The sequence below is a fragment of the Harpia harpyja genome, chromosome 18 (genome assembly GCF_026419915.1).
Source record: "Harpia harpyja isolate bHarHar1 chromosome 18, bHarHar1 primary haplotype, whole genome shotgun sequence".
Taxonomy (NCBI): Eukaryota; Metazoa; Chordata; class Aves; order Accipitriformes; family Accipitridae; genus Harpia; species Harpia harpyja.
In genome coordinates, this window is record NC_068957.1 from 2,201,278 (window position 1) to 2,229,142 (window position 27,865).

At 44.0% G+C, this 27,865-nt stretch overlaps 1 protein-coding gene across 11 annotated transcripts in view; it reads left to right on the plus strand.

Moving 5' to 3' along the window:
- The window catches only part of ARHGEF9 (Cdc42 guanine nucleotide exchange factor 9), a 227,929-nt gene that overhangs the window by 141,362 nt on the left and 58,702 nt on the right, over positions 1–27,865 (plus strand). For all 11 annotated transcript variants that reach the window (XM_052813733.1, XM_052813735.1, XM_052813731.1 and 8 more), the window contains one exon: positions 18,225–18,404. In XM_052813733.1, coding sequence (XP_052669693.1) covers positions 18,225–18,404 — 180 coding nt within the window. The remainder of the gene's footprint in view (positions 1–18,224; positions 18,405–27,865) is intronic.

Sequence of the window (27,865 nt, forward strand, 5' to 3'; positions counted from 1 at the left end):
TACAGCAAGGAGGCTGGGACTGCAGTGAGAGCGGTGCGGGTCTCTGGGATGGTGGCATCTCCACTGCCGCTGCAGCGAGGCAGACGTTGCCCTGGGGAGTCAGTGGCATGTGCTGGGATCAGAGGAGTGAGACCCCCTGCCTTGCTCTGCATGCTGCGGTTTAGAAGGGAAGAACATTTGGGTTCCCCAAAATGAGACGTGTTTGAGAGTGGATCTGAAGAACTAGGCACTCTGAGAGTGTTTTCTTATTTGAAATATGTGAAAAAATATTACTGCTCTGACAGCACTGCTGTTGTGCTGCAGTAACACTATCCTCTTTCTGTCACAGCCCAGTTAATGGCAGCGCCTGTGCGATAGAGACAGTACCAAGTATATCAGTGTATTATTTAGGCCATCATGGGACCCACTGTAAACATCAGGGATGGTTTTGGTCCTTGCCTTACATCACCAAGGAGACTTTCAGTGGTCTATCCTTGGACTGCAAAGTCATAAAAGAGCCCATTAATCTGCTCAGCCCCTTGCACAATAGCTCTCACCTGAGCATATCTGCTGGCACTGTTGGGCTACATCCACAGTCTCCTCCTGTGAATCTTGCATTTGAGAAACGTTTCCTAGATAGTTAGACATCCATACCCAAAGCTCTTCATGATTTGGAGAGATTCAGGTCTCCTACCTGCTGTAGAGGCGACAGGAAAGAGAGAGGCTTTCTTCCATCCTACCAGGCTCTTTGGCTACAGCTGCACACTTGCACTGCTGTGCTTGTGCTTGGCCTTCTGTGCTGCCCTCCTGCCTTTCCTGGGCTGCTACAGCTCTTGTGCTGCTTTCTCCTTTTGGGTAGAGTTGTTTCATTTATTTTTTGTTCAAAGGCTTTCTCACCTTGTAGATCCTTTGTTTTAAATCCTTTGTTGGTATTTTCATTTTAGATAGTTAAAATGGAGCCTTTCTCCATTTCAAACTCCTAGCTCTCCCCATTATACATAAATAACACCTCTCCTGAAACTGTTTAAACTGTGTTAGCACAGTCTCTGAAATGGTAGTTTAGCTGAGCTTTTAACAGGTTTAATCTCTTTCTGGGTATTAATCCTTCCAGAACCTCTGATAAAATTTGTTGCTTTTCTCCGAATCCCTCCCACGCTGTCAATATCTGTCTGAAATGAGTTGCTTTGTGCAGAACAAGCCATGGGAGGAGGGACTGTTACAGCGTCTTGCAGATCTTGCTCTCATTTCAGTGTATTTCAAACTCCTCTCTGATTTCCTGCCACTGTTGCTTCTGTGATTCTTAGCCCTGTGAGCATCTCTCCCATTGAATATGGGTTTGGAATGAGTTTGTCTCCTGTTTATTAGCTTTATTTCTCAGTTCTCAGATACATTCGCAAGGTTTTCCTGTTTGATATCATCAGAGAATGTTAGTGAATGATATCACCTCTTCCACATTGCAATGAAGATGTAAAGGTATCAAAGACTGCAACAAATGTTGGATCCTGTTTCTAGTTTCTTGCACTTGTTTCTTCTTACTTTGCACTACATCGCAGGATCCCTAAGCCTGTGTGACAGCAAACTCAATCTGTCTAGGTTATCAAAGACTGCAACTGAACTGTAGGGGAAATTATTCTTTTTTTCCATCGTGCTACTGTAGAAATGACATACTCTCCTATAAGGCGGTAGCAGACTTTGGACAGCCTCTTCTATCAAGTATTAGGTCTGAAAAAAACAGGACTTGAGCTGTGAAACCATGCAGCACACCTTTAAGATTTCTGACCTTCTCTAGAGTTGGGTTCGAACCAGCCACCTCCTGCTCATTTGTAAGTCTCTCAACCTGAATTCGTTGTTGTACGTTGGTACTGTTACTGTTTGGGCTCCCACCAGCCAAGGTGCTTCACAGGCAAGGAAATGGCAAAGTCCCTTGAGTGGGGAGCTGCTGAGAGATGGTCTCTGTCTCTGTGTTCACCTGAACCACAGCCTCAAAGCCAAACTCCTCTGAGCTGGAGCTGAACTTTGTCTCAAAGTCTCTCCTTGTCCAGACACAAACCCAAGGAAAAATCTCTCCATGGTTTTGAGATGTTCAGGTTCTCCCTGATTCCACCTATGATGGAGGAAATACTTGATCGTACTTGACCACTGTGCCAGTTGCACTGTTTCACATTGCACCCCTTGGCCACATGTATTGCCACCATGGTCAAATTTCTCCGCCGTGTCAGCTCTTTTTCATACTTCTTCCCTTTGGATACACTTCCTGGCTGTTACAGCTGTGCAGTTTTGAATGAAGGCAGCTACCATCTTGAGCAACACTGGCCATAAAAAATAATGTGAAAATTTGTGAGAGTAGGATAATTTATTATTTCCATGCCAGTGCTATAGAAGGGAAAAGTAATGACATGTGAGGTATGCAGTAGCAATGGAAACCTGTGAGAGAGAAATCACATTACATTTTTCCTGTTTCTTTTTCTCTGAGTGGACTATAAAGCAAAAACAAATCAGGCTCCTGTTGGAGCTCCTATCCATTTTCATAGGGCTTGTTTAAGTGGGGATTTACTTAGACTAAAAGGTCCTTAGAGCCGCTTAATTCTTCTAGGTGGAGTACATATCTAGGCCAGTAGTAAAAATTCCTTACTAGATGTCTTCAGGAGGGTACTCACCACGTACTTTCCCAAACAGAACATCTTGGATGCCTTCAAAAAACGGTATCAATTGTTAATGATGCTAGATTAGATAGTGTGGACAGGGCTTGCAATAGCATTTTTTAAAGCCTTGGGAATATTGGGAAGTTGCTCCAGTGATGGAAAGAGAAGTTAAATGGGCTGCAGAGCAGTGAGGGGTACATGCTCTTATTTTCAGCAATTAGTCAGAATAGGTCTAGCTGAAGTTTTTTATTTCAGAGATTTGAGCATATTTCACTATCAATTCATGTTATCTCACACGGCACTGTTCATTGCAAAAACCCTGTGAATTCCCTGGGTGGATCCCAGAGCCCTTGTAGCCAATGCCTGTGCATTTACATTTTGCCTCTGTTTGCTTACCACATTTCTAGGAGCAGTGTCATCGCATTTGGCATAGGCTTAGACAACACCCACCACGCAGTATGTCTGGGGGAAGTCCATGCACTCGACTTCTGTTTCTTAAGCTGAATAAAAAATTACTGTGAGAAGGGTTGGAGATTTTCCGTTAGGTCAGAATCTCCCACCTTCATTATATGGTTTCTTTTCTGAAAATTTCTATTCTAGAAGTAACAATCCTTTAAGGCATCCTTTAAGCATTCTGAGTCAGGAAAACCTGTTTCTGAAATGAATAATAATTATATACTGGATATAATTGAGTGTAGATTGCTTACCAGGCAAATAATAGATAGCATAGCTGAAGCTGAGCCTGGGCAGATCCTTGGATGAGAATTCATCTGGGCTAATGAACTCTGACAAGCTCAACCACGACAGCTCCATTTGGGCAAGTTTCAATCCAAATCCAAGTTGGGCTGTCATTGTGCACCTTCAAATCTGTCTGTACCTGTGTGTAGCAACCTCCCTGGACTGTCATTCATATTTTACACTAGTTTTGCTCTAAAAATTTTCCTCTAAAAATGGAAAGCAGCATGGAAATTGGCTAAGACATCAGACACTAACGGTTATATATTCCTCGAAGGAAGAACCCAACGTATTTGATGAACGTGGGCTTGCAGATGTTCCCATTGACTTTGGTGTCACTATTCACTTGAGTAAGGACAGAGGCTTACAGTACAAATGAGGCTGGCTGTGCTCAACACACAATTAAGCAGACTAGTATTATGGGGGAATAAAAGTTTAGGTTGCTTTGAAGATCTGCACTGAAGAGTTGTTTGCTTTTCTTCAGAGTATGAGCCTAGGTATCTGTGATCCTCCTGTGCTCTTGAATACCATTTCTGAATTCTGAAGCCAGAGCAGGACTTGCATTTAGCATGCTCCTTCAAGTACTAACCATGACCGTAAGTGCTCAGCATATGGGTTTAGGGTTATCTGACTACTATAAATGACTGTATTTCTAACAGTTATCCCAAGCGTGCAGGGGATAGAGAGTCCAGCCCAAGCAGGAGCTCTGTGCGGGGAACCAGGGAGGACTGGCACAAGCAGTGCCCTGTTATTTTCATACAAAGCAGCCAGGGCTCACTCCAGGCCTCTGTAGGTCAATGGCATGGGACAGGCGAGGGAAAGGAAAGATCTTCCATACCAGCAAAGCCCACACAGCCAGGGATTAGCTTCACATGAGCTGTACTGCTGCCAGTTCTTCTGGGGTGAATCCTGTCCCAGTATGAGTTGGATGTTTTCCACCCAGAGGCTGGTATGGATTTTATATGCACTCCATTTGCCTTTCCCCTCAGATTTGAGAGTTGACTTTTTTTCTTTTTCTAAGCGTAGGTGTTTTAAAAGTAACATTCTGGTTCACCTTTAGAGTTGCCATTTGACTTCTTTGTCGTAACACGTCCTGATTAATGATTAATTGCAAAGGACATGTTCTGACTCCAGCCTGTGTCCTGGGGTGCTTGTCGCAGCAATGATGCACTGGGTGATTACTCACTACCCTTAACCTGACAGCTGTATTTCTTTCTTTGACTGGTTAATGACCTTGACCAGGTACGCATGCATTTGTGTAGATGTGTATGGTTGTAGGGCGTTGGGGATGTGCAAATTTTTCTTTCACTTTGCATGACCTTCACTTTACCTAAGTAAGAAAAAGGAACTGTTCCATGAACAGATGGAGCGTTATTTCTAGAGGTAGGTGAATAATGCAGAAAATTATTCATTCAAAACCCCTTCAGAAAACTCAGATGTTTGCCTTAAGACAGTGTTGCAAATCCTAGTGCAAATACCTGCTCACATGAATGTTCAATCCAGCTATCTTGAAAATTGTGTGTGAATGGGATAGTCATCCAGTCTAGGGACAGAATAGTGCCAGGTCACATAATTGATCCATTAAGGAAATTAGGAATAGTCACTATTTGAAGCAGTAGTTACACAACAGATAGTTTGTAAGCAGTGCATAACCAAGGTAGACTAAAAAAGGTTGTCAAATTATAACAGGTAAAAAATAATTATGTGAAAACCAGTCTGTTCATGGATAATTCACCAAGGAGGAAAGGCTGCTAAAATCAGCAAACGTTTGCTGCAAATAGTTTGCTTGGCTCTTGTTGTTCCTTAATGAATCGAATCTATTAACCAGGGAAAACATCACGTTGTCTTGAAAAACAAATCATATTTGGATGCCTCTTCCCATGCATTTGGACCCGTTTTAACGTGAACACACTAATTATGCTGTGGAGATGATTTTGTTATGGCAGAAATGAAACTGAGTTTGCAGCTATAACTATTCAGCTATGAAGTGCTGGAATAGGTATACGGGGAGTGATGCCTTTTAATTCCATTGCATTTCTCTTTAATATTGGTATCCCTTTACTTCACATACAGCTTCAGAAAATGTTTCTGTTCTCTTGGGTGCAGAGGCAAAGGGCCTGGCTTTCGGGTCTCAGCAGCCTCAAAACTGCCATTTATGTCAGAGGGAGTTTGCTGTTGACCGATTTGAAGAATCATGTCCACGGTCTAATTTGTACACCAGATGGTAACTGGCTCACAAATTCCCAGCCTTCATGACATGCTTTCTGATGCACAGGGAACTGTATGAGTCATATTGCTCCAGCTATGGTCTTTTTGGATGGAAATTATACTTTTAAATATATACTGTGATTACATACAGCAGTGATGGGCTCATTTGAAGGAGCTGGAATGTAAGCCATTAAGTTGAGTGGCTGCCATTATGTACTGTGTTTGCCAACAGATAATAGACAATGATATTTCATCTGTGACAACTTTGCCCTCTAGACTTTGAATAGAATTATCTTGGTACGTAACTGTTTTCTTCAGCACCATCCAGGTGATAATTTTGTTACACTTAGACAGCAAATGTGGCCTCTTAGGAGTAGGATAGGTGGAACAGATTGGGACAGGACTTGCACGTGTCTTGTGCAGTGTGACCTGGAGAGAGGGCAAGGGGCCAGTTATACAACAAACGAGGTGAACACCGGTTTGGCACGGTGGAGCCGACAGCGCATCAGGCCCTGCTCTCCGCTGTGCTTTGGCAACAGCGTTCTGCACAAACTAAAATAAGAAACACCACGGCAATGGCTTGACTCACTCTTAACAGGTGCTTGGGCGAAGCTCATGTTACCTGCTCCAGGGCTTTCGTGGCTCCTGCCATGACTCTGAGCTGCACAGGGGTTTGGGTGCAGTGCAGGGCGCTTTGGGCTTGCGTGGCTGCAAGGCAGCTGCAGGGACGGGAGGTGGGCGCTGAGGGAGTGCAGGAGCGTGCTGATGCTCGCGGCTGCTCTCTTGCTGTGCCACAGAGATAGCTGCTGTCTCTCTGAGCAGCCCAGGAGGCTGTGGTGATAACTCATGTTTCAGAATGGGTGTTGATGACTTGAAAAAAGACCTAGTATTATGGGCTTTCCACCCTGTTTTAATTAGAGGCTGAGAAGTGTAGATCCAAGCTGCAGTCCAGTTGAGGGAGAGGGTTGTGGCAAGTGTCTACTTTGAATTATTCCAGTTAAAGAGGACATTTTGGCTGTGGCAATTTTCCATAAAATCTGAGAAGCCATCAGACAGTGACTTTCATTCATTCCTAACCTGAATTGAGAAAAGCAGCTTAGACGTGGAAGGCTGCATATCCCCTTACTGATCTGGCCAATCCGTGTAATAGGCTTACGGGGGCTGATGACAATCTGCAAGAGAGTTACGTGCATTTAACTAGCATCAATTTATTACCTTACTGACGAGACAGCCTTTTACATCCAGGATTGTCTATTGAGCTTTTAGTAGGAAAAAAACTATGGTAATGCAAAGTGAATTAGACAGGAATAAGAATATCATGCCAGATACCTGGTATCTTGCTGTTGAAACCAAGGGAGCAAAGGTACGTGCTGGGATATACACCCCGCTGTGCCACCCCTCTTCCTTCCACTGCCCCACGTGCTACTTCCCCAAAAGCAGTGGTCACAGCGGGGTTTGCGCTATGTTAAATGCTTTCAAGATCTGTGAGTGATACAGTGCATATAGCAAGATATTCTTGGGCTGCAGAGGTGAGGCCAAGCCAGGGCGCTGTGCTGACCCCAGGCCCCACAAGCTGCAAGCTCAGGGCTTGGAGAGCAAGAGGACACCACGGGGTTTGGCTCAACAAGTATCTCAAGGGGAGAAGCTGCTTTACATCGCTTACTTTTAAGTCCTGCCTGTTTGCCCTCTCGGGAGTTGACACGGATGGAAGGTGAGATGTAAATGCAAGATGTGGTTGCTATAACAACTTGAGCTCTGTCTTGCTGGGTTTGTTGTGTTGTGGTGTTGATTGCACGCGTGGGGTGGTGGCTAGCAGAGGCTGGTCGCCCGGGTGTTTCCTTTGAGTTCAGGATGCCTCTCGCTGCTTTTTGGTCCAAGTGCTGTAATACTGAAAGGTGTGAGGAAGACTTGTGTTTTTGCTGGAATAGTTCTCTTGAAGATCATAATTTAGGGGCCAGAAGCTTTGTCTGGCCATTTCTTATTCTGGGTGCTCATCCTGGTTTTTCCTCTTGCTGCCTGAGACAGAAGCAATGGGATTTTCACTGGATGGCTCTTGGTTTGCCCAAGAGCAGCCAGACAGGCTCTGCTTTCCACTGGCTTGGCTGGCAGTCAACCGGCTGAGCCGGGGCTGTTACTCACCCTGCAAAGTCACCCAAAGCCAGGGGTGGGTTCTGGGGGTCATGTGTTGTTTCTCCAGCCATTGTCACTTTGTGCTTGCATTTAATTAAACTTTTTTGTAAGCTCAGGGTCTGCAAAACAATTTGTAGATGGCATTCCCCTCTTTGTGCTCATCTGCCAACAAGCCACTCCTTGCCTGTATTAGACGTGAGCTGCAGTGACTTACCCTAAGAAATCAAGAGATCAGAACAGCAAATTCTGAGCAGTGAGTGTAATCAGTGTAATACATTCATCTGGACTTTAATCCAGCCTGGGCACTGATTTGCACTAACAACAGCCACCACTTTTTAAGTTCCAAATTCTCATCACTTACTAAAAATCTCTTTTTTTTTTTTAATGTTATCATTTTGGCCTCATACTACAATACCAATATATGGGAATTATGCATTACTAAGTCTGTTACTGAAGATGTGTTTTAATACATTGTGGTCTAACATGACATAATTCACACATCTGCTTCATTTTTAAAAGGTGTTTTAAAACACATTGCAGTGATTGATATCACGAAGGGGCTCTTGCTGCTTGTTCCTTGTACTTCGCCATCCAGGAATAATGTTTCTGTTTTGTATTAACAGCCCTACATTTGAATTAATTTCCTTTCATGATTTTTATACCCTGGCCAACTGTGTCAGCTTCTATAGGACAAAGTATCTACTTACACTTTCATTAGTTCTGGTCCTGTCACTTGATTCATTTCACTATGAATGCCTGATTCTAGATAAGTAAAGTTGCTACACTCGGTAGTCCTGGTGTATGTGCCTGTGCGTGTGCAGCTGTGTGTCTGTGTGCCATTGCCTCCTGCTAAGTAGAGCTGAGATGACTTAGCTGTGTGTCACCAGCTTTGTGGTGGCTGGTGGCAGTTCTCCTGCAGATTTAGGGGCAAAGACCCCATGTCTGGGATGAGCAGATCTGTGTGCTGTTGCCTTTGTGAGTAGCTGTGTTGCGTTGAATAATGCAATCCACTGGGAGTAATTTGTGTAATTTGCTCCTTAATTTCTTTTTGCTTTGGAAATTCCCATGCCCCAGAGTAACAGGTGATGTATATTTTAAAATAAACAATCTCTAAACCATCAAGTGCTCTTGCCTTCCTCAGAGCAATTACAATTTTATCTTCCCTCCCTGCAAAAACTATTCAGTTGCTCAGATGAACTCAGTTTGCGTGCAGTCAGCCAGTCTGCTCCATGAGAAGTCTTTTGCTTTCCGGTTTCAATAAGGACAAGCTTCTTGGGTAAAATGAGTCTAGATTTGGCATTTCTGACATTTCCAGTCAAGTCTTGGTTATCCATGAATGGGTTTCGAGGTTGTGGATTAGCTACACCATGGGCATAGGGATGCTTAGGATGATCTCTGTGCAGCTGAGTGCTCTGTGCTGTACCTCCTCACTGGGTCCCTTAGCTCGGGGCCCAGTGCTCCACAGCAGCCTCTTGCCCCTCACTGTACATTCCCAGAGCCTAATTTGTATATATTTTGTAATATCCATTTTGCTTATCTGCGTTATTCTGCACCTTTGGTAATTGAGAGATAACTGTATCAATCTTTTCCCAAGTCCTGCAGTGGTCTGTACACAATGCTTCGATGTTATCTGGCACAATGTTTGCTACCGCAGCGAGCAACGGGGCTGGGCTGATGCTTTATTAACGCTGGAAACATTGCTTGGAAATCCTGGCTGCTTCCCCCACCCATACAGCATATTGCAGCCTCAGCCCAGTAAGATTAAACTGGGCATAAATCAAAGCCCAGCTTTGGCCCTCTGATCACAGGAAGGATTTCCAGTACCACTCTAGGTCTTTGAGGCAGTTATGGCCTTTTTTTAGGAATGTGGGGAGTCCCTTCTGGGGTCAGAAGACTGGGATTTGCACGCGTATTTTAGGTTTAGATCTTGAAGAGTATTTAGATATTTGTTTTCCGTGTGCTGTAATGAGGGATTCATGCTGACAGCCTGTGTTGGCCCTGAGTCAGTAAGGCGCCATGAGCTGCTCTGGCTGTTTGACGAAAGGTGCTGTTTTCCCCGGAGCAGTTTAAACTTTGAGTCTCAGAACCAATCTCATAATTTATCTGAGTTAAAAGATTATGGTTAGTGGTTATTTGTAATTACTCTACATGAAAGATATGTCATCAGGCAAGGGGAGGCTTAATGTGCCCAGTACACAAAAGGGATTGGAAAGCAATTACAGTGACATATGCACCATCAAAGCTGAGGGCTTGCCGGTGCCCAGAGCCAGTTAAAAAATGCATGGGCAGTGCTTTATTGGGGTAACTCTGTGTTCTTACTAGTCCTTTTCCTCATTGCTGCCTTGGTTTTATAGGCACTCTCAGCTCTCCAGTTACTGTACACAGCTCTGTGTTGCAGCTATTATTATATAGCAGGAATGACATGGACAATAACTATAGTAAGGTGGAGAATAAGACTAATATCACACCCTGGAGTCTACTGCTGTACTTTACATGAGGCCAGGTGATTTCATGTGTGCCAGGCAATACCTTTTCAAGAAAATTTAAGTCAATGAAAAATACAACAACTGAGTCCTAATGAACCTTTAAGTGTGTACTGATTCTCCACCTTTAGATATATATATAAAGCTTTGAACCAAGTGTGACAGTCTTTCCAGAATATGGGGATATCTGAGGCACTCTCACTCCAATCAGCCTCTTTCAGCTGAAATCCAGCCATTAGTCAAATTCATCAAAGGGCTTGAAAGCAGAAAGGGAAATTCTTTGCCTCGTGCTTAACCTTTGTGTGATTGCACCTCTTCAGAGAATAAGCAAATCAAGTGGAAATGCCCTCCCATTTGTTTTGTGAATGAGCTGTGTGGCGAATCCACTATGATTTGGCATTATTCAGTTTGTATAATTTCTGACGAGAGGTTTAAAAATAAATACACAATCAAAGGGACTATTGGGAGATTATACAAGAGCAAAAGTACAACATGATGGGGTGGGTGACATCTTCTTGTATGCTTCCTTTTTGTCTGCTCTGTCAACTGAGTGAACCTGCCCTAGTTGTGAAAAACAGTGAAATGTTAGATGGAAACACAGGTTGCAGCTTCTGTTGTCTGTGCGGCTCAGGTGAACACCCTATCAAACCATTCTCATACTCATACCGAATGCATGGTTTTCATGGAGGAGACATACAAGTGGATCTCAGCAGAGCTATGAATGCTTTCCTTGGGAAATCTTTAAGATGACGGCATTGCTGTTGCAGTAAATGGCCCCATGATTAACAGCCCTATCAATCTGTGTTGTAAGCGTTACTGCTCGTGAGGGAGCAATGCAATTAAAACACAAGAGGGTAAAGCAGCATGAGGTGCCTTTCTTCTGGGAACACGGGAAGCAAAGTGGTATTCTCATTTGGCTGGAGGTTTGCAGATCGTTTGTGTCTCCTGTTCTGCTGGGGTTACTTTGAGCATCGATTTCTTTACTCTGAATGCCAGCTCTCTGTATTTTCTTGTTTGAAGATGTTTTGGCTGCTGCCATTATGGAAGGGCCTGTTGAATACAATGGGAAATGCTATTGTTATTTTACAGTGCTTTTATGTTGTCTGAATAAAGGGCATGTCTATACAAGAACAATTTGAACAAATGGCATAGTCTCACCATGTTTTTCCATCTCCCCTTCACAGCCTGCTCCCTCTTCCTGCCGTCCTGCTCCTGTGGAGGAGTATGTAGTTTATGTAATGCTGATTTGAAAGGGAACTACCCAGAGCTTTTTTTTTTTTACTGTTATAACTCTATTGACACATTAATAAATGATCTGATAGAAATATTTCCCTGCCTTAAGATTATTCATATTACCTGGAGGCCATGGTCGTGGAAACTTTGTAGGTACTTAGAATTTTCTAAGGAGATGGTGATCTATGGTAGATTTCTTTGGGGTTTTTGGGGAAAGTGGATCTTCATTAAGTGAATTTTGGACTAGTGAGAAACTCTGTGCTGGAAACTCAATGAAGAATCTTGTGGGCTAACAATGATTGTTTATCCCTGGAAGAGGTACGGGTAGGTAATAGTGGTTTTTGTGGCTTAGCCTCAAAACGAATCACCGCCCTGAAAAGATTTCTGCTATATTGTGCCCATTTCAGTCTCCAGGGACCAGCAAGTCCCTGATGTCTGTTTTCAAGTTGGCCCATAAGAAGCCAGTAAGTATTGATTAGTTGGGAATACTTAGCAAAATTTTGTAATAGTGGCTGATTTCACTGAAACATGTTTCATACTTGGCTGCCTCACTGCAAGCAGTTGCTGAGAAAGAGCAGATGTTAGCCTCCAGCTGTGCATTGTGGCTTTGGAAGTGAGCACAGTCAGGGAAAATGCACCAGATGCATCGGAGGCAGAGGCTCACCCATTCCCCAAACTCTTGTTCCAAGAGGCCCCATCTTGTAGAGCTGGAGCAAAGTCCCTTTGCAGTGACACAGCTGGTTCATGGCTGGTAGATATAAACCCTGCAGTAGCCTGGAAGAAGTTGTAAACCTTGATTTAGAGGTCACTTTCTGAAATGTACTTTAGGAAAACATCCTAGGTGGTGATCCTGGGCTTTTTTGATCAGGATGTGCTATAGATATAGACCGCAAGATAGGAGGTGACAAGGTGTGTGAGACCTGTTGCTGCAGGAGGGTCTTTCATGGCATCCCCTTTCCCCTCCTCTCCTTTGGGTCATATAAGTTTGCTCCAGACTTGCTCTAGTCAGTAAGGGTTAGGCAGAGTGATTCCACCATGTCATGTAACAGGGTGTTCCTATTATTCCTTCTATTTTTATCTTCCCACTTACTTTGATGAGGAGAGTAATTTTATCTTGATAGCAGTGCTACAAAGCCATGGCCAGAAAAAAAAAAATTGCGAATTCCAGAGCCGAACTACCACTTTTGATGTCCTCTTATATTCCTTGGAAGCTGCTCCCCCCATGGCATTAATGACAATCCCTCCCCTTTGTCTGAGGTCTAAGGGAAGAAGACGACAGTCGGGATCATTCACCAGATGGGCATTTCTGAGCTTTCCCAAAACTGATGAGGACAATCACAGCTAGGTGAGCTCAGCAGAGGTTTTGCAACGATGTACCACGATGTGCTTGCTGTGGTACAGCCTTCAGCATCCCTGCCATGGCATGCTATGGTGTGCCAGGGTCAGGAGCTCTTGGCTGGCACACACTGACGGCACTGCATCCCGGAGGTTGTGACTTGCAGAGTCCTCTGAAACCCTTTTTTACTGTTTGTTGTTGTTGTCATGTTATTTTGGCAGCACCTCTAATGTAATTCAGTATTTCCAGTGGCCACGTTCCATCCTGGAAATTATACCAAACTAGAAGGGAAAGGAAAATCCATACGGACCTTAAGTAGGAATGATTTAATTCCTTTCCACTGACTTTACTTGCTATTGTGAAAGCATTCACCTGTTGTACACGAGTGTTAGGAGTGTCTTAAATAAGCGTCTTTAGAGTGAGGGTTTGTGACTGAATTATTGGAGCTTTACAGAGCGCTTTGGAAACCTGTAGTGAAAATCCCTGGAAAGGTTGATGCGTGTGATCCTGGTGATAGAGTGATAATACACCATGTTCTTAGTGTGTGTTCCAGAAATGTGTCAGCTGTGCATATAATTAGAGAGAACATTGTCTTTTTTCCCTTTTTCTTTTCCTCATTATGTCAATTTATTTGTGTGCTGGAACACAGAAGTGGCCCCTCATCTGTCTGTCCTGGTACTTATCTTTGGCCATGACCCGGTGTTTGCTAGGAGGTGAAGACGGACCCATGACAAACAGTGACTGGTCCCTAGACTCTGCACAACATCCCAGTAGTTAATCTGCTCTTCTGCCCGCTAGGAAAGTTTTTTCTTCACCCCAGACAGAAGGTGGTTGGCAGTGCTCTGAAGTCTCCCGTAAAACAATAAAAATTATTCTCAGGTCTGTTGTTAAGAAATGCTCTTGGGCATTTCTCCTGCACTGATGTTACATGGTGGGAGCATTGAGGAACTTCTCTCTTTGGGCTCTTTAGTTTGAACAACCAACTGACAAGAATAATTGATTTTAATGGGAACTAGGATTTTCACCTGGAAGACAAGCAGTATTCAGGGTATGTCAAAACCAAATGTACATTGTCACCTATTGCATTTCTTCTAGCTGCCTCCCTCTTCTTATGAGTAGGACACTTTTCCCAAATATCTAAGTCCTCATTATTGTAAATTTACAAGGCTGAGATTTTGGGAATTCTTCTGGTGGGCATGGAGAACATAATTTTAGTTACAACAACCTCTGCATACTGAGAAACTGCTGTGTCTGGGAGAGTGTGATTTAATATTTGACTATTCTTATTGTGATTATTATTGTTAAATCCAGGTCTTTGTTACCCCTTTTTAGTGATGGCCAAATTGTAGATGGGATGAATGCAAGGTGTTGGAAATGTAAACTCCTGCATCACCCAATTAAACACAGAGAAATAGTATTCTAGGGCATGATTCACCTCACTTGAAGGTAGACAACTGAAATAGCCGAGATGAATCACACTCCAGATGTGTCTCTTTCTCTTCACTGATTATAAAGCAGTCCAGATGACTGTCTCAGATGCTGTGTGGTAGATGTCTAAAATTATGGGAGATAACTCCCCTTCGAGGTCTTTCGCTGAGTATGTCTGACCACAGTGCTAAGACCCAGATTTGAAACCAAGAGACATGAACTTTCTGGAGTGAAGAGCTCCTGCGTTGAATTCTCTTAGAAAATAATATTTTATCCTGACCTTTCTCTAGTTCATCATCTCTTGCTGCTGCAGATGTCAGGTTCTGTCTCTGTAACCCTGCCCTGAAAGAGTCAGACGGCTCCACAGATGCAGCAAGATGTCTTGCAAAATAAATTAAACTGGATCTTTTAATTTTAGGCTCTGATGTTCTTTCAGTGGACCCAGCACATGCAATGGCTGGAACTCGAATTCTGCCATCCCACTGCCATCCTTTTTTCACAGGCTGAACTGTATTTGTATTTCGGAAGGCCAAGGCTTGCTTTCAGGCTTCCTGGCATGTGGATCCCTTTCTTGGGCTGGCGATATGGTCCGGGGCTGGAAAGGACCAGCTAAAGGGGCTTTTCTCCTGTCTGCTGGCACTAGGCAGTGAAAACCAAGAACTTACGGCCTTTCTCCTTGAGTATCAAGAAGCACCTTGCAAAGCCACCTCAGCTCCTGATGTCCACTGAAAGCATCTTCCAGATCTCTGCGTTAACAACAGAACAAGGCCGAGCACACCCCTCTGCTTTTCTGGCCCTCTGCAATTCCCTGCCAGCCCTTGCCACTGGCCAAGCCTTGCTCCTCGGAGCTGGGATTTTGTGCCTCAGGCTCGGAAATGCACTTTTGCAAAGTAGGCTAGGAGGCTCTAAAACACAATCCCTCTGAAGTTTGGTTTCAGTGACGTTTCTGTGGCAGTTCGTGCCCAGAACTGCCTGTGTGTGAAGTGACAGCAAAGTCTATGTCAGCTGAAGCAGAAAAAGCAGAAACATGGCTTTTGCGTAATAGCTCTGTTCCTGGTTCATCATCAGTGAAAAATGGACTAAAATACCCAATGGCATTAACAAAAGGAATGAGTGTCAGGCCAACCTGATTTATTTTTTGACAAGAAAACTGATTTTCTAGACAAAGAGAATGTACTCTACCTCATTTATTTAGATAAGCTAAATGCGAGATCACAGTGAGCCACTGGTGGGAGGTAGCCATGGGAAAAAGGGGGAGATGCTAGGTATTACTGCAAGATTTCTGTGACACTGTAATAAATATTTCTTGCTGTTTCACAAATCTCTGGTAAGGTCTCTCTGGGAATAGTATTTACAGTTCTGGTCATCTATGTTCAAGAAAGATGCAGGCAAAATAATCTAGATGCCTAAAAGGGCTGGTGAAATGCTCAGGGGAAGGAAGAGCCATCTGCTGAGACAAGGCTGAAAAAGCAGAGCTTGCTTAAGCTGGGAAACCACAGGGTGGGCAGTGTCCATAAATACAGCAAAGGGGAAACACTAGTGAAGGAGAAGAGCTCAGTCCTGGCAGAAGAACAGATGACTGTTAACTGGTCTTGAATATATTGAGGGGGGGGTTCTTCAGCTGTGAAGTCTTCATTCCTTCCAGATCTGTCTTGGGGTTCTTTGTGGTTTGAACTGATTCAGATTTATGAAAGCATCTAGAAACCTTGACTGAGAGTGACGCGAGGTGTTGCGAGGAAGCACTGAAACATATCACTACCTGGGTTGAGCATCCACTTGTTGCAGTGGAATCAGAAATCGGTCTTTATAACTGTTATTTTTCCAGATATAGCTACCCTGCTTTGCTAAGTGAGGGCCCAGAGCTGGGGTGAACTGAGGGTCCTACACCATCTGACTTCAGCTGCCACTAGTTTGGATGGATCATCTGGTGCCCAGCTCCTTGCAGCTCTGTATCAAAAGCCCAAACATGAGATAAACCCACACTAATACAGTAGATGCCCTCTGCGATAAGTTCAGCACATCGATTAGGTCCATTGCATGACTCTTCAATGAGAGCTTGTTATTAACCTGTGCCTTTGTCTTCTGTCTGCTATCAAGTGATCTTGTGAGGCTTGTGCATAGAAGGCCCCTATATGGTATATGAAGAAGCCATGTTTCTTTTACAGCTGATTTTGAATTAGAAAGGACGATTTGTCAAAATGGAAGTAGAAAGAACATTGTTTTACTTTATCTGCTGTAGGAACAAGAGATGTCCGCTGACTAGATGTATCTTGGCTTTGAGGATGAAAGGCACTAAATGTCAAGTTAGGCTTTCGTAGATCTTGCTGGTTTATGGACAACTGATCCTAATAATTGAACAGCTGAAACTGCCACTGTAATTGTCACAAACTGAAGGAGCTTGATTTCTTAAAGGAAAGTCAGTTCAAGGAAAACGGTAAATCAGGTCCTTTGATCTGTTGACTGAATTGCCTGTAGGGACTTGAATGCTCTTAGATGTTTATGCTGAGAACCCTGCAGCAGTGCTAGAAGGTTTCCTGCAAGTTCTTACTGTGCAGGTAGTTATTAGCAGGCATTTTGGTAAGCCCAACTTACAAAAGAGCTGTTAAGAGCTCTCTAACCATTCCTAGTTCTTCTACACTTGCATAACCACTGCAATGGGTTATTGTCTTTATGCTTTGTATTGCTTGCCTAAATTGAAAGGATATCTGTGGCTGTTAAAAGTCTTGCTATGTGGAAGGTCTGTAATGGCTGCAGCGCTGAGCTCTTTGTGAACTGAAAATCTGATTTGGAGGCGAGCCCAAGTACATATTCAGTGCGTCTCAGACGGCAGAATTAATGAACAAGGTTCAGGATGGCTCTGACAAGCTAGTAAAGTCTATATTTGTTAGGGCAGTCTTACTGTTCAGTGCAGAATCCCTGCAGTGGACGAAACATAAACACAATTTATTATTCTGTTAAAAAATACCTAACTATCATTCTGAGGAGCAGTGGGTGTCCCAGGCATGGATGGATAATTTGTCTCATGGATGTACAAGCATCAGTGTTCGGATGAGTCCTTCCTGCAAGCGTTAAGCAGGAGTTTTGTATATATAAAACTAGGTGGCTCACAATGAAAGCGAGAACCCGTTAGGTCCTTGCCATGGTGCTGGCTCAGCTCTAAGGTGACCATAGGCTCCACGTGGAGAGACGTTCAGTAGGTCCTGTCAGACACAAGTCTGGCCTCAGTCCAGTTTCTAGTGGGCAGGTATCTGCACCTTGAAGACTGTCATGACAGCCAGTGCCAGCAGGTTTCTTGTGGGCAGAGCGAGGTTTGAACATGCTGTGGAGCTGGGCTGTGCTCCAGGTCGGGTCTGAAACAGGTCAGCAGGGTGCCACGGCGCTCTTATCTGCTGTGTAGCTTGAAGATTTCAAAAGCAAGGGATGTCAGTACCTTACCAGCACTAAACAAATACAGAACTTCCAGTTTTAAAAAAAATTGTTCTTCTAAATATGTTTGAAAACTTTGTTTGGATTTGCATGGAAAGCCTTCTGAGCGTCAAGCTAACATTTGATCCTTTAACTGAGCAGACTTGCTCTGGAATAAAAATTCCTTTGCAGGACACCATCGCTTGGTTTTGCCACTTTGGGGAACTCTCAGCTATACATTATGCTAACCGAATTGTACCTGAAAGCCAACTCCCGGCTATACATTATGCTAACCGAATTGTACCTGAAAGCCATGTGCCTAGATAGATGTGCATGTTCATAAAGACGGCGTGGCGGTGGCAGCGAGAGGGGAGGTGTTGCTTTTCCCCTGCGTAGGGGCAGGATCTGAGAGGCACTGAACATCCGCACACGGTACTCGCTTGCGTGGCATGGTTAGGAACAGAATGGCGGTCTGTAGAAATGCTCGCAGACTGGATTACATCATATGAGGGTGAAATTGTTATGGATTGGAATGGGGGAAGATTGTTTTACTTTGGCTGAGCGCTTTTTTCTGTGCTGCTGCTGTGCATGTGCTTGCATTGGGGAACTGAGCTTTTATTGACTGCTGGTTTTCTGTTTTCAAAGCTGATCAGTGGTGGTTCTATTGTAAGTGCTGAGGCAGTATGGGATCACGTCACCATGGCCAACCGGGAGTTGGCGTTTAAAGCAGGAGACGTTATCAAGGTCCTGGATGCTTCCAACAAGGACTGGTGGTGGGGTCAGATCGATGATGAAGAAGGATGGTTTCCCGCCAGCTTTGTGAGGGTGAGTGACTTTTTTCTTTTTACCGCTACAATGAATCACTGCCGAAGCTGCTCCGAACGGTCAATGAACTGAACTGGTTGCTGTGTTTGTTATCATTGATGCTTATTTCCAGTGTGTCTGTTTTCTGTCTGAAAAATGGGGGGCAAAGAAAGTTTCAAAAGAAATGAGCGGGGTAGAGGGAGGCTGGAATAGGTGTTGGCTCTGCTTTTTATGCTCTTGGGATATGGAGTGGCCTTTTCTGTGTGTCTGTTGTAGCATCTCTCCTTAAGCAGTTCTTTGGAAAACCAGTTAAGTATTGTGCGGACTATGAGTAAATGATTTGGTGGAGCCTGAAAGTTCACACCAGCTACAGGTGACCTGCATTTGGAAGAGCTTTCTGGTCTGCCTGTAGCACAGGGAGGTGTCAGCCCCCCCTTTCCAAAAGTAGTGCTGCATTTTGACTCTTCAGCAGTTTGGGATGTAAAATTACTTCACTAATTAGTCTGTGACCAGTTCTGGTTATTTTTTTAAGGAGACAAGGAACCATTTTGCTTGTCATTGTGGTTTAACTGAAACCAGGACACTTGTCTCTGTTTTTCTGCTGAAGCACATTTTGCTGTACCCAGCCACCTCCAGTGGCGATCCAGCCTTTCACAAATAAGAAGGATTTGAGCACTTTTTTTTTTTTTGCTCAGTATGTGTTAGAAAAGCAAAGCGACAAGAAGATGCCCTTTTTGCTGTCATCAGCTCCTGCCACATTATTTGGGTGCTCTTGAGCCTTCCTTGGGGAGTCAAGATGTCGGCTTTGACCTTGTGCACTTCCTTCTGCTCTCCCTTCTGTGCAGGGTTCGATAGGTGGGATCAGAGATTTAATTCCTTTAGAAGCTTAGGGGATATGGTTCAAAAAATGAAGTTTTCTTTTGCCTTGTACAATTGTGTGAAAGATGACTCTTTCCTCTGAGCCTTCCAGGCAATTTGACAAGCTCCATAGCGTCAAAGGGAAGACTGTTCTCTCTGAAACGCACACTGAAGACCATGCCACATCCCAAGGAGATGCCAAGTTTGCTTTGGTTCTCTGCCTGTCTTACCGTCCCTCTTTTGGGCAACTGCGCATCATCAGCATCCCTGTTTGATTACTTCACTTCATCTGGGAAATAGCCACATGGATTAGGAAAGTTGGGTTAAAATGTATGAGCTGGTGTTTCCTAGCGATGTACAATGACCAGCACCGAGGGAATCCAGACCTTTGCTCACTTCTGCCTCCCCAGTGCCCAATTTTTGTTTTCCCCTGTTGTACTCATGATACAGCTCTTGTGTCTCTCCTAGGTCTGGCCAGTGCTAAGAGTGAGAGATCAGTGACTGGAACTGGAGCCTGGGCTGCCTGCGTGAAAAAGTTTATGCTGTTGTTCTGGCCCAGAATAACAAATAGTGTTTGGTATTTTGTTGAATAGGACACTGTGAGTCTGACCCTGCAGCCAGTGGAGGTAACAAGTTTGGTAAATGGATTTGTATCAGCTGTGAGCAAGATGATAAACTTATTGCAGAAAATACTCTCACCTCTGTCACTAGCACGTCTCATCTGTGTTCCTGGCTGGGAAGGCTGAATTAGAAAAATCTGTCTTATTATTTTTGCTTGATTTAGCAACTGAAATATTCTGGGCCAGTTTAACTTTTCAGTGCATTGATCAGTGCTGTTTTCTTTTTGATTCTGGGGAAAAGATTTAATATCCTTTTTTGTGTGATGTCGTAAATGTACTGTTCACGGTAGGTTTAATAACAGTCTTGTTTTGCACTCTTCTGTTTTCTAAAAAACCACACCAAACAACTAAACAAGCAAGCCTATTTACTCTAAGGCCCGAAAACCATGGATCATTTGGCTTGCTGAACTTTCCATCTCTCCCTACACTTTTCAAAGGCCTGGAGGATGATTTTAGAAACTGGGAAAAACAAAGGAGAGGAATCAGTGAATCTCAGGCTGTTGTACAGAGATATCTGAACAACATCCTGGAACAAAACTTTGTGCTTAGGATCATGATGGCCTTACCAGGCAAGTTTCTTGCCCATTCTGTCTAATGCTTGACTTTAGTCCAACCACATCAATCCTTCCATCAGCTCTGCAAGAGGCCGGCTTTGTTAATCCATCTGAGATACACTTGTTCAGCACGGGCTGGGACCAGACACCTGCCCTGGGACCACCTGCTGTGCTCCCAAAGGCGAGGAAACTGCATGGTTTTGCTGGCATGAATGATAATTAATATTTAAAAATGAGTACCAAGTATTTCAAAAAATATGCAAGCAGACGGAGTTCAGGCACAGTTTGTCCACAGCTCTGCAAGGGCGGGCTGAAGGGGAAAATTTGCCACTCGGGTTTACAAAACAGAGCTGCCTTCTCCGCGCAGCACTTCTCGGTGTGCTGCCACGAGGCAGCCCACTCACTGGTTGTCCTGTGCTGAGAAAACAACTGCCATTTGGGCTGTCATGTTCTCCTCTCCTCTGTTGGCTGAGGTCGCTTGCTTGCCTCTTCATTTCTATTCTTGCATATTCCCCCTTCCCTTACTCTCTCTGTCTTTCTTGGTAAGTAATTTGAACCAGATGCCTGCAAAGCCTCTGGGGCCTTTAGGGAAGGTGCCTGTAACCCCGCTTTTGCTTGCAGGACCATTGTGGCAGGTTTATGCTCCTTCAGGGTCCTGTCAAGGACCATTTAACCTGAACCCTTTTCACTTTGCTCTTCTCTCTGTTTTTTTCTTGTATTTCTTATTAAGCTGATCACTCTTTCACAATGAGGAGGCTGAGTTTTTTCTCTGTTGTACTTTGAGCCCTGCTTTTTTAAGATGATGCCAGAAAACTGCCTGATTTAGCCTGGGTGGTTCTAGTTTTACTTGAAAACTAATTGCTTTCCTTTATATCTATATTTCTCTTATGCAAGTACAGGAGGAAAAGGGAACAACATGTTGCGTAGCAGAGAATCAAAAGCAGTTCAAGTAAGGGATGACAGGACAGACCAGACAGATATAAAACCAAATAGGATCAATTTCAGGATATTTCAGACTGCAGATCTCTTGTAGGTACTAACAGAGGGTGCAGCAGAAGATCACTGCAAAGTTAGATTCCTCTAAAAGACATTTGGATCACTTCTGAGAACAAAACTGGGCTGGAAATCTAGTTTGCAATGAGATGTCTGACACTTCCTGCTCTCCAGCCAGATCATATGAAAATCTTTGGCAAAGCATTTGGCACTCGCAAAATCTCATAGCAGGAATAATTCACATTTGCAAGTGCAGAGGAAAACAGTAACCTGCTGATTCCCTTGGCCCCTTTTACACACATAGTTGGGGGGGTTGCAAACAAAAACCACACTTGAATTGCCTGCACGTACAGGAATTTTCTCCATGCATAACACCTGCAGTTATCCTCTTAACAGCTTGAGCCATGGCTAGAAGAAAGGGGGAGAGAGGAAAGCCATAGAGTTTTAGGAGCACAGGAACTTTCAAGGAGAAACTGGATGATAAAGCAATGCTTTTTGGGGAAGAGAAAAGGCACAACAAAGGAGAAGTAAAATTTGGAGCTAGTAAGCAATGGTGAATGGTTTCCTGCAGGAAGCCACTGCACTCAGGGAGAAAGTTATGAAAACCTGTAAGTCATTAGAGAGGTGGATGAGAACTCCAGAACTAGATTTAAGGCTGAATAATGAGCTGAGTTTAGGACAGATGAAGGTATCCATGTTGTATTTTAGTGCATGTTATCAAATGAGCATACTGGACAACCACAGGGTGCAACCATCAATCTTGTGATTAGCTGCACAGTGTCTTTGAATGTCCTGTCAACTTTTAGGAGCCTGAGAGGGTGGGAGGTACAATTGGAAAAAAACAGCAGGAATTTTAAACAGGATTTCGTATTCTTTTAGTGGTGATGCTACTTGTTGCTCTTCTCTCCTTTGTGGATGGCATAGCCTTGGGCTGTCTTTACATGATGCGGTACAAATGAGGTTTTGCATACCAGCACATCCAGCTTTCACATCTGCTAAAAAAATAGGCTTAGTGTTTGTAGGGAGTAATGTACAGCACACAATAATGGTCCAGTACTGCAAATGGATCAATTGTCATACCTTATGGTCTCCTTTAGAAAATACAGTAAGTCTCAAAACAAAGTTTTGATTACAGAGCCCAGCAACAAGAATCCAAAATGGCCAGGGTGCGATTCAGACACTCCAAACGCAGGAAATCAAATGGCATCATGTTTGGGCTCTGACATATTTTCACTGAAAAAGAAATAAAAAAATGAAAGCTTATGGATGTTTAGTTCTGTTAAACCTTTCTGTAGAGACATGGCAGAATGCACCCATCCTGGGCAGAGAAGGGGATTTATTTTGTTATAAAGCTCTCCTTAATCTCTTTGGATATCAAGAGGCAGACTGAGTTTCCAGAACACATTTCTTCTCACCTCAACAGCAGTGACTCTTCCTTTGTTGTATTTATGAAGCTATGCTAAAGAGCAAATCTGGGGTTGAGGAGGTTTTACTACAACTTCTTGTAGAGCCTGGTGACTGTTGAGTTGTTGTGCAGAAATGAAGGGTAATGGTCCTCCGAAGGCTTGAGCAAAGATGGTGTATAAATTCTTTGTGGTCTGTACCTCTTACATAGGAGAAAATGTAGGGGTGGATCAGTGCAGCAATGCTTCTTGTTCTCTCTCATCATTGCCTAGGTTTCCCCAAGTGTTGTAATTTTAGATTGATTTTCCTGCTAAAAAGCTGCCTTTGACCCACTTTATTTTCTGCTGCTGAAGGAGAAGTGCTAGATAAATTGGTGTAAGCTTTTAAGGCACTGTTTAGAAGGAGTCTCTAAACCTGGAATCTTGTCTTTGTGCCTAGCAGCTCGTACACTATTGGGTAGGTGAGTTTAGCTTTTATTTGTAGGAGTTGTGAATGCTCTGTATTGTAGGCGTAGTTCCAAGAGCCAGCCATATCTTGGTGCCGTCTGCTTTTTTTTTTCCTTTAAAATCTCATTGTATGTGTAGGGATCTTGATACAACAGCACATCACTCACCTGCTTTTCCGTCCGCTGCAGTCATTGCATTAGCATTTACTTAGCGCCAATGGCAGTGGCATCAAGGTGAGATTTTCCAGAGAAAAAGAGGATGGTGCTGAAGTAGCATTCACCTGTTGGACAAACAAAATGGTATGTGCTGCAGTGTCTGCTGCAGTCGGTGCCTTCTAAAGGAGATTTTATTCTCCCGTGGCAAATCCAGCATAAAAATAGCTTCTGGTAGAGGTATCACACACAGTGCAAGCAGCACTCCACAGCGACAGGATGCACTGCAGACAAATTGTGGAGTTTTTCGTTTTTTGTTTGGTTTTTTTTTTTTTTTTTTTAAAGTCAAACAGCATTTTAGCATCCAAACGCTGCCTGTGGTAATTGCAGCTGCCATTATCGTGACAACTGACACCACTCAGACAGCTCAACATCCATCAGATCCCCAAAGGTTCAAATGCCGGCACTTGGGCCCTTCCCTGTACAGGCTATCTTCCAGGTCCAAAACCAGTGTTTTGAGGCCATTCGTTGAATCAGGCAGACTAGGCATCAATCTTTGCAGCCCCTTCCCTGTCCCCTGCCAAACTGATCGTGAAGGAAGATCCTTCCCCTGAATGAAGCAGTGGCTTCCTCAGCCTGGCAAGGTTTCTGCCATGAGCTGCTGGAGCAGCTGAGCTTTCACTCTTCCCTGTTGTGCATTACATATAGCATCACACAGCAGGGGCTTTTGATTTTTAGGAAATGGGGAAGGCTGAGCCCTAACTTACAGTATTTTGGTGGATATAGTGTAGCACATCCAGTTTATTGCAGTGCCTAAGCAACTTTTGCTACATGCTACATGGCGGAGCTCCAGCCCATGGGAGTCTGTGCATTTAGACTGCAGGAAACAGAGGGAGTAAGCACAGGGCAAGTTCTTTGGAACCATTTTTGTTCACCTTTCACAGATACAGAGTCTGAAGCTGTCGCTGTGGGGTCCCGTTTTTTCTCATTTTCCAGAAATGAGTGAAGGGTATTTTTCACCTTGGGTAAAGGGAACTTCTAGGGCTTGGAATGGAGAGTTTTAGAGGGGAGAGGAAGAGCTGGAAGTGGATTTGCTGAAGCTGGGGAGTTGCGGGAGGGAAAGAGAAGGTATCAAAGCATCTGTGAACTGGAGGGAAGTGAAGGATGGCAAGGCTGGAGCCAGATTGCAGAGGGAAAAATTCAGGCTGTGGGAGAAAATAGTGGTAGGACCACAGGAGAGAAAATCAACTTGCTTCAACTGCCTTTCCTTCTACTGCCAAATGTCCTATTCCTCGTCCTGGAAGAGGATACGGGGAGAAGACAGTCTGTATTTCCCAGTGAACATCATCCCAGCCATAGTCCCACACTATCCCTATGCCTGCAGCCTACCCACAGCTGGGACAGGCCAGAGCAGCTGCTGGGAGGACAGGCAGCATCCCTGTGCCTCTTGCCACCTGCCAGGTCCTCACCTCCTCTCTGAAGGCAGGGAAGGGAGAAGCATCTGCCCCAGGGCATTTGCAGAGCCCAGGATGGTCTGTGCCTCCTGCTGAGGGCAAAGAGAGGCTGTTCCCAGATCACTGGAGTGATACGTGAAGACTGATGGTGTTTTACTTATGCAAAGCTCTGTGCCATGAGCCCTACTTGATTGCAAATAAGCAAGTGATCTTTTTAATCCAGTATAGAGTCCAACAGAGCATGCATATGATACAGTGCACGTGGCTGAAAACAAGGGCACAGCACTAGCTAACGGCCAGCTTATGGAAGAAGTGAGAGGAGGCAAACCCTGCGGGTTATGGAGCAGCTCTGCTGAGCAGGGCAGCCTGGCTAGGTGGGTAAAATAGTCCTGAGGCTCTGTGCTGCAGCTTATTTCTGTAGGGTTAATAGAGTCCCATACACTCCCTTGCAGTTGTTGTAGGGCTAATGACACTGTAATACCACTATTTGGTACCAGGTTTTGGTGAAGGTTGGGCTGCTCACACTGGTATTTGTTACAAAGTCGCTGGTGAGCAGAGATTCAGTGGAATGGCAACAGCTCTCTGGAAGGATCTGCCTGTATCATTAATCTGCCACATTATTTAATTGTGAGCTAGAATCCAGGATGGCACATTATCTGCTAGTTTTGTCCTTGTGAATATCCAGTGGAAGGAGATTAATAATCCACATGGCTGGTAAAATGTTTGTTTTATCATGCTTTCTGATTATTATGAGACTATCAGCCCTCAGTGCCTATTCAAGTAAAATGTCCTCTATATACAGTGTATGCATTCAGCAGTCTAAATATATAATAATTACAGGTCAGCTAATGTTGGATCGGTGCCATTTGGTGATTTTATGCACCATTTGGGTATAGCTGCAAATTGATAAATCACATTTCTACAGATTTTATATAAATCACATGTTAATATTAACTAGCACAATGAAATGATCAGCTCTCTCTGGCTCCCAGAACTGGGTCCTTAGGCAAAAGGGGCTTTTTTTATTTGACTATTTTACTTTTATCTGCCTCTGCAAATTATTACGTTATGCAGGAGCTGGTCATGACTTCCTAATTAGGGTTGAATTTTGAAATAGGACTGTGAGCCTCATGATAAGCCTGTTCTCCACATGTAGAGTGGCCTTTCAATGTGAAACATCACTTAGGACTAGCATTATGCAACTTGAATTTTTTCTCTCTGTAGTTTTTGTTGGTTTCTTTTAATTAATTCTTAATACAAAGCATTTAAAATGGTTCTTAGGGCAAGCTTCATTGTTTGGCATGCTGGACCTTTTTAATGATGTGGCGGAGACCCACACAGTGCCATATTATTTCAGAGCCCATGATTTTTTGCATTGCAGAGGTGTTTAAAAAGGCACTGTAGGCTGATACATTACAGTAGGGTTGTTGATGATTGCTGAACAGTTGTTATTATTTATTCTTAAAAAAAACCCCAAAAAGATGGCATTGGATGCAGTAATTTAGTCTGGTACCCCAACTCCCCGTCTTTGCCAAGCCACAGCCCCTAATTGCTGAGGAGGACAGGACAGGAGCTGAGAGAGTCTTCCTGAAATCCAAGTGAGCAGCAGAGCTGACAAGCTGCCAGGGAACTGAAGTCCCATCTCTGCTCTGTGGAAAGCCCCACAGGAGCTTCACAGAGGTGGCAGCCACCCATCCTGAGCAGGGAAGACTGGGGAGATGAGGTAAAACTGGGAGAAAATTAGAGTTTTGAAGTTTCTTTTGTAAAAAAAAGAGAGATTTGCACTGGGAGGGAGGTACATCTGTGCTTGTGTGTCCAGTGTGTACGTTGGAAAAGCTGGGGAAGAGAGAGCCCCTTTTCCATTAGTGGCATCTCAGCTGTTATCTGCAGCAGCTAAGGTCAAGCATTTCAAGCAGGAGAGCATTTTTGGGAGGGTCGTGTGTGTCTAAAACGTAGTGAACACCTTACTTACAGGTGACTGTGGACTGGGCTAAAATAGGAACCTTTGCAGCATTGTCTAAATCAACTAAATATGACATTTAATATGTTACTGGGAAAAAACAGTGTCACCCCCAGTTTGCCTCTTCCACCTTACTGTCGCCTGCAGCACACCATCGTTGCAGTTTGAGTGAGCAGGTCAGTGAAGCAGAGAGGATCTGGCTTGGGGTGGTGGTGTTGGGTCAGAGGACACAATTAACACTTTAAGTGCAACCTTCCCTTGCCCCAACACAGCCCAGCTCCTTCTCAGCACAGGCACAGGAAGATTTGAGAGTTGAAGTTTCAAAACCAGCCATACTGCATCAGACCAAAGGTCCATCTAGCCAAATTGTTGCTCATGGATGAGTACAAGTGTGTGGCGAGCCCACAGCGATGCATTTAAGTCCATATTTCGAAGTATGCACGAGCTTTTCTATGCCCTCTGCTTCAACGTAAAGTCTGTCAACCTCAAAAGTATTCATGAAAAATGTCATTGGTAAGGTAGATTGCCCCAGTTTATAGATGGGGAAAGGCTCCACCAGTTTGATTGGCCCAGGGTCAGCAGCAGAGCTGCCAACGTAGCTCATCTTTTGTGAGTCATGGTCCAAATTTCAAATGATTCCCTGGAAGAATGATCTTTGCTTGAATTACAGAGAACTTTAGAGATTAAGACAGAAAGCAGGAGTGTTTGAACAGCGCAGTGGGATTAATCCTTTCAGCAGCTGAGGCTGGAGAGCGTGGGGAGGAAGGCACATTCGGCTTCCTCTGTTACCGATAAAAATGTTGCATTTGTTTTTAACCTAAAGCAGAAGTCATCTAGACTAGAACTGTAGGTTTTTTTCCTTTTGGGAACATGGATCCTAGCAGGAAGGAGCAAAAATTTCATTAAGGAAAAAAGTAGGACTCCTGAGATTCCCAGATGTGGAAGCAGGGAGTGTTCCTGCAGTGCACAAAAGGCAGACCAAATTCTGAGGTTTTCAGAAATTAAAGTTTGCAAGCTTGCTATTTGCCTTAGAGTTTCAAA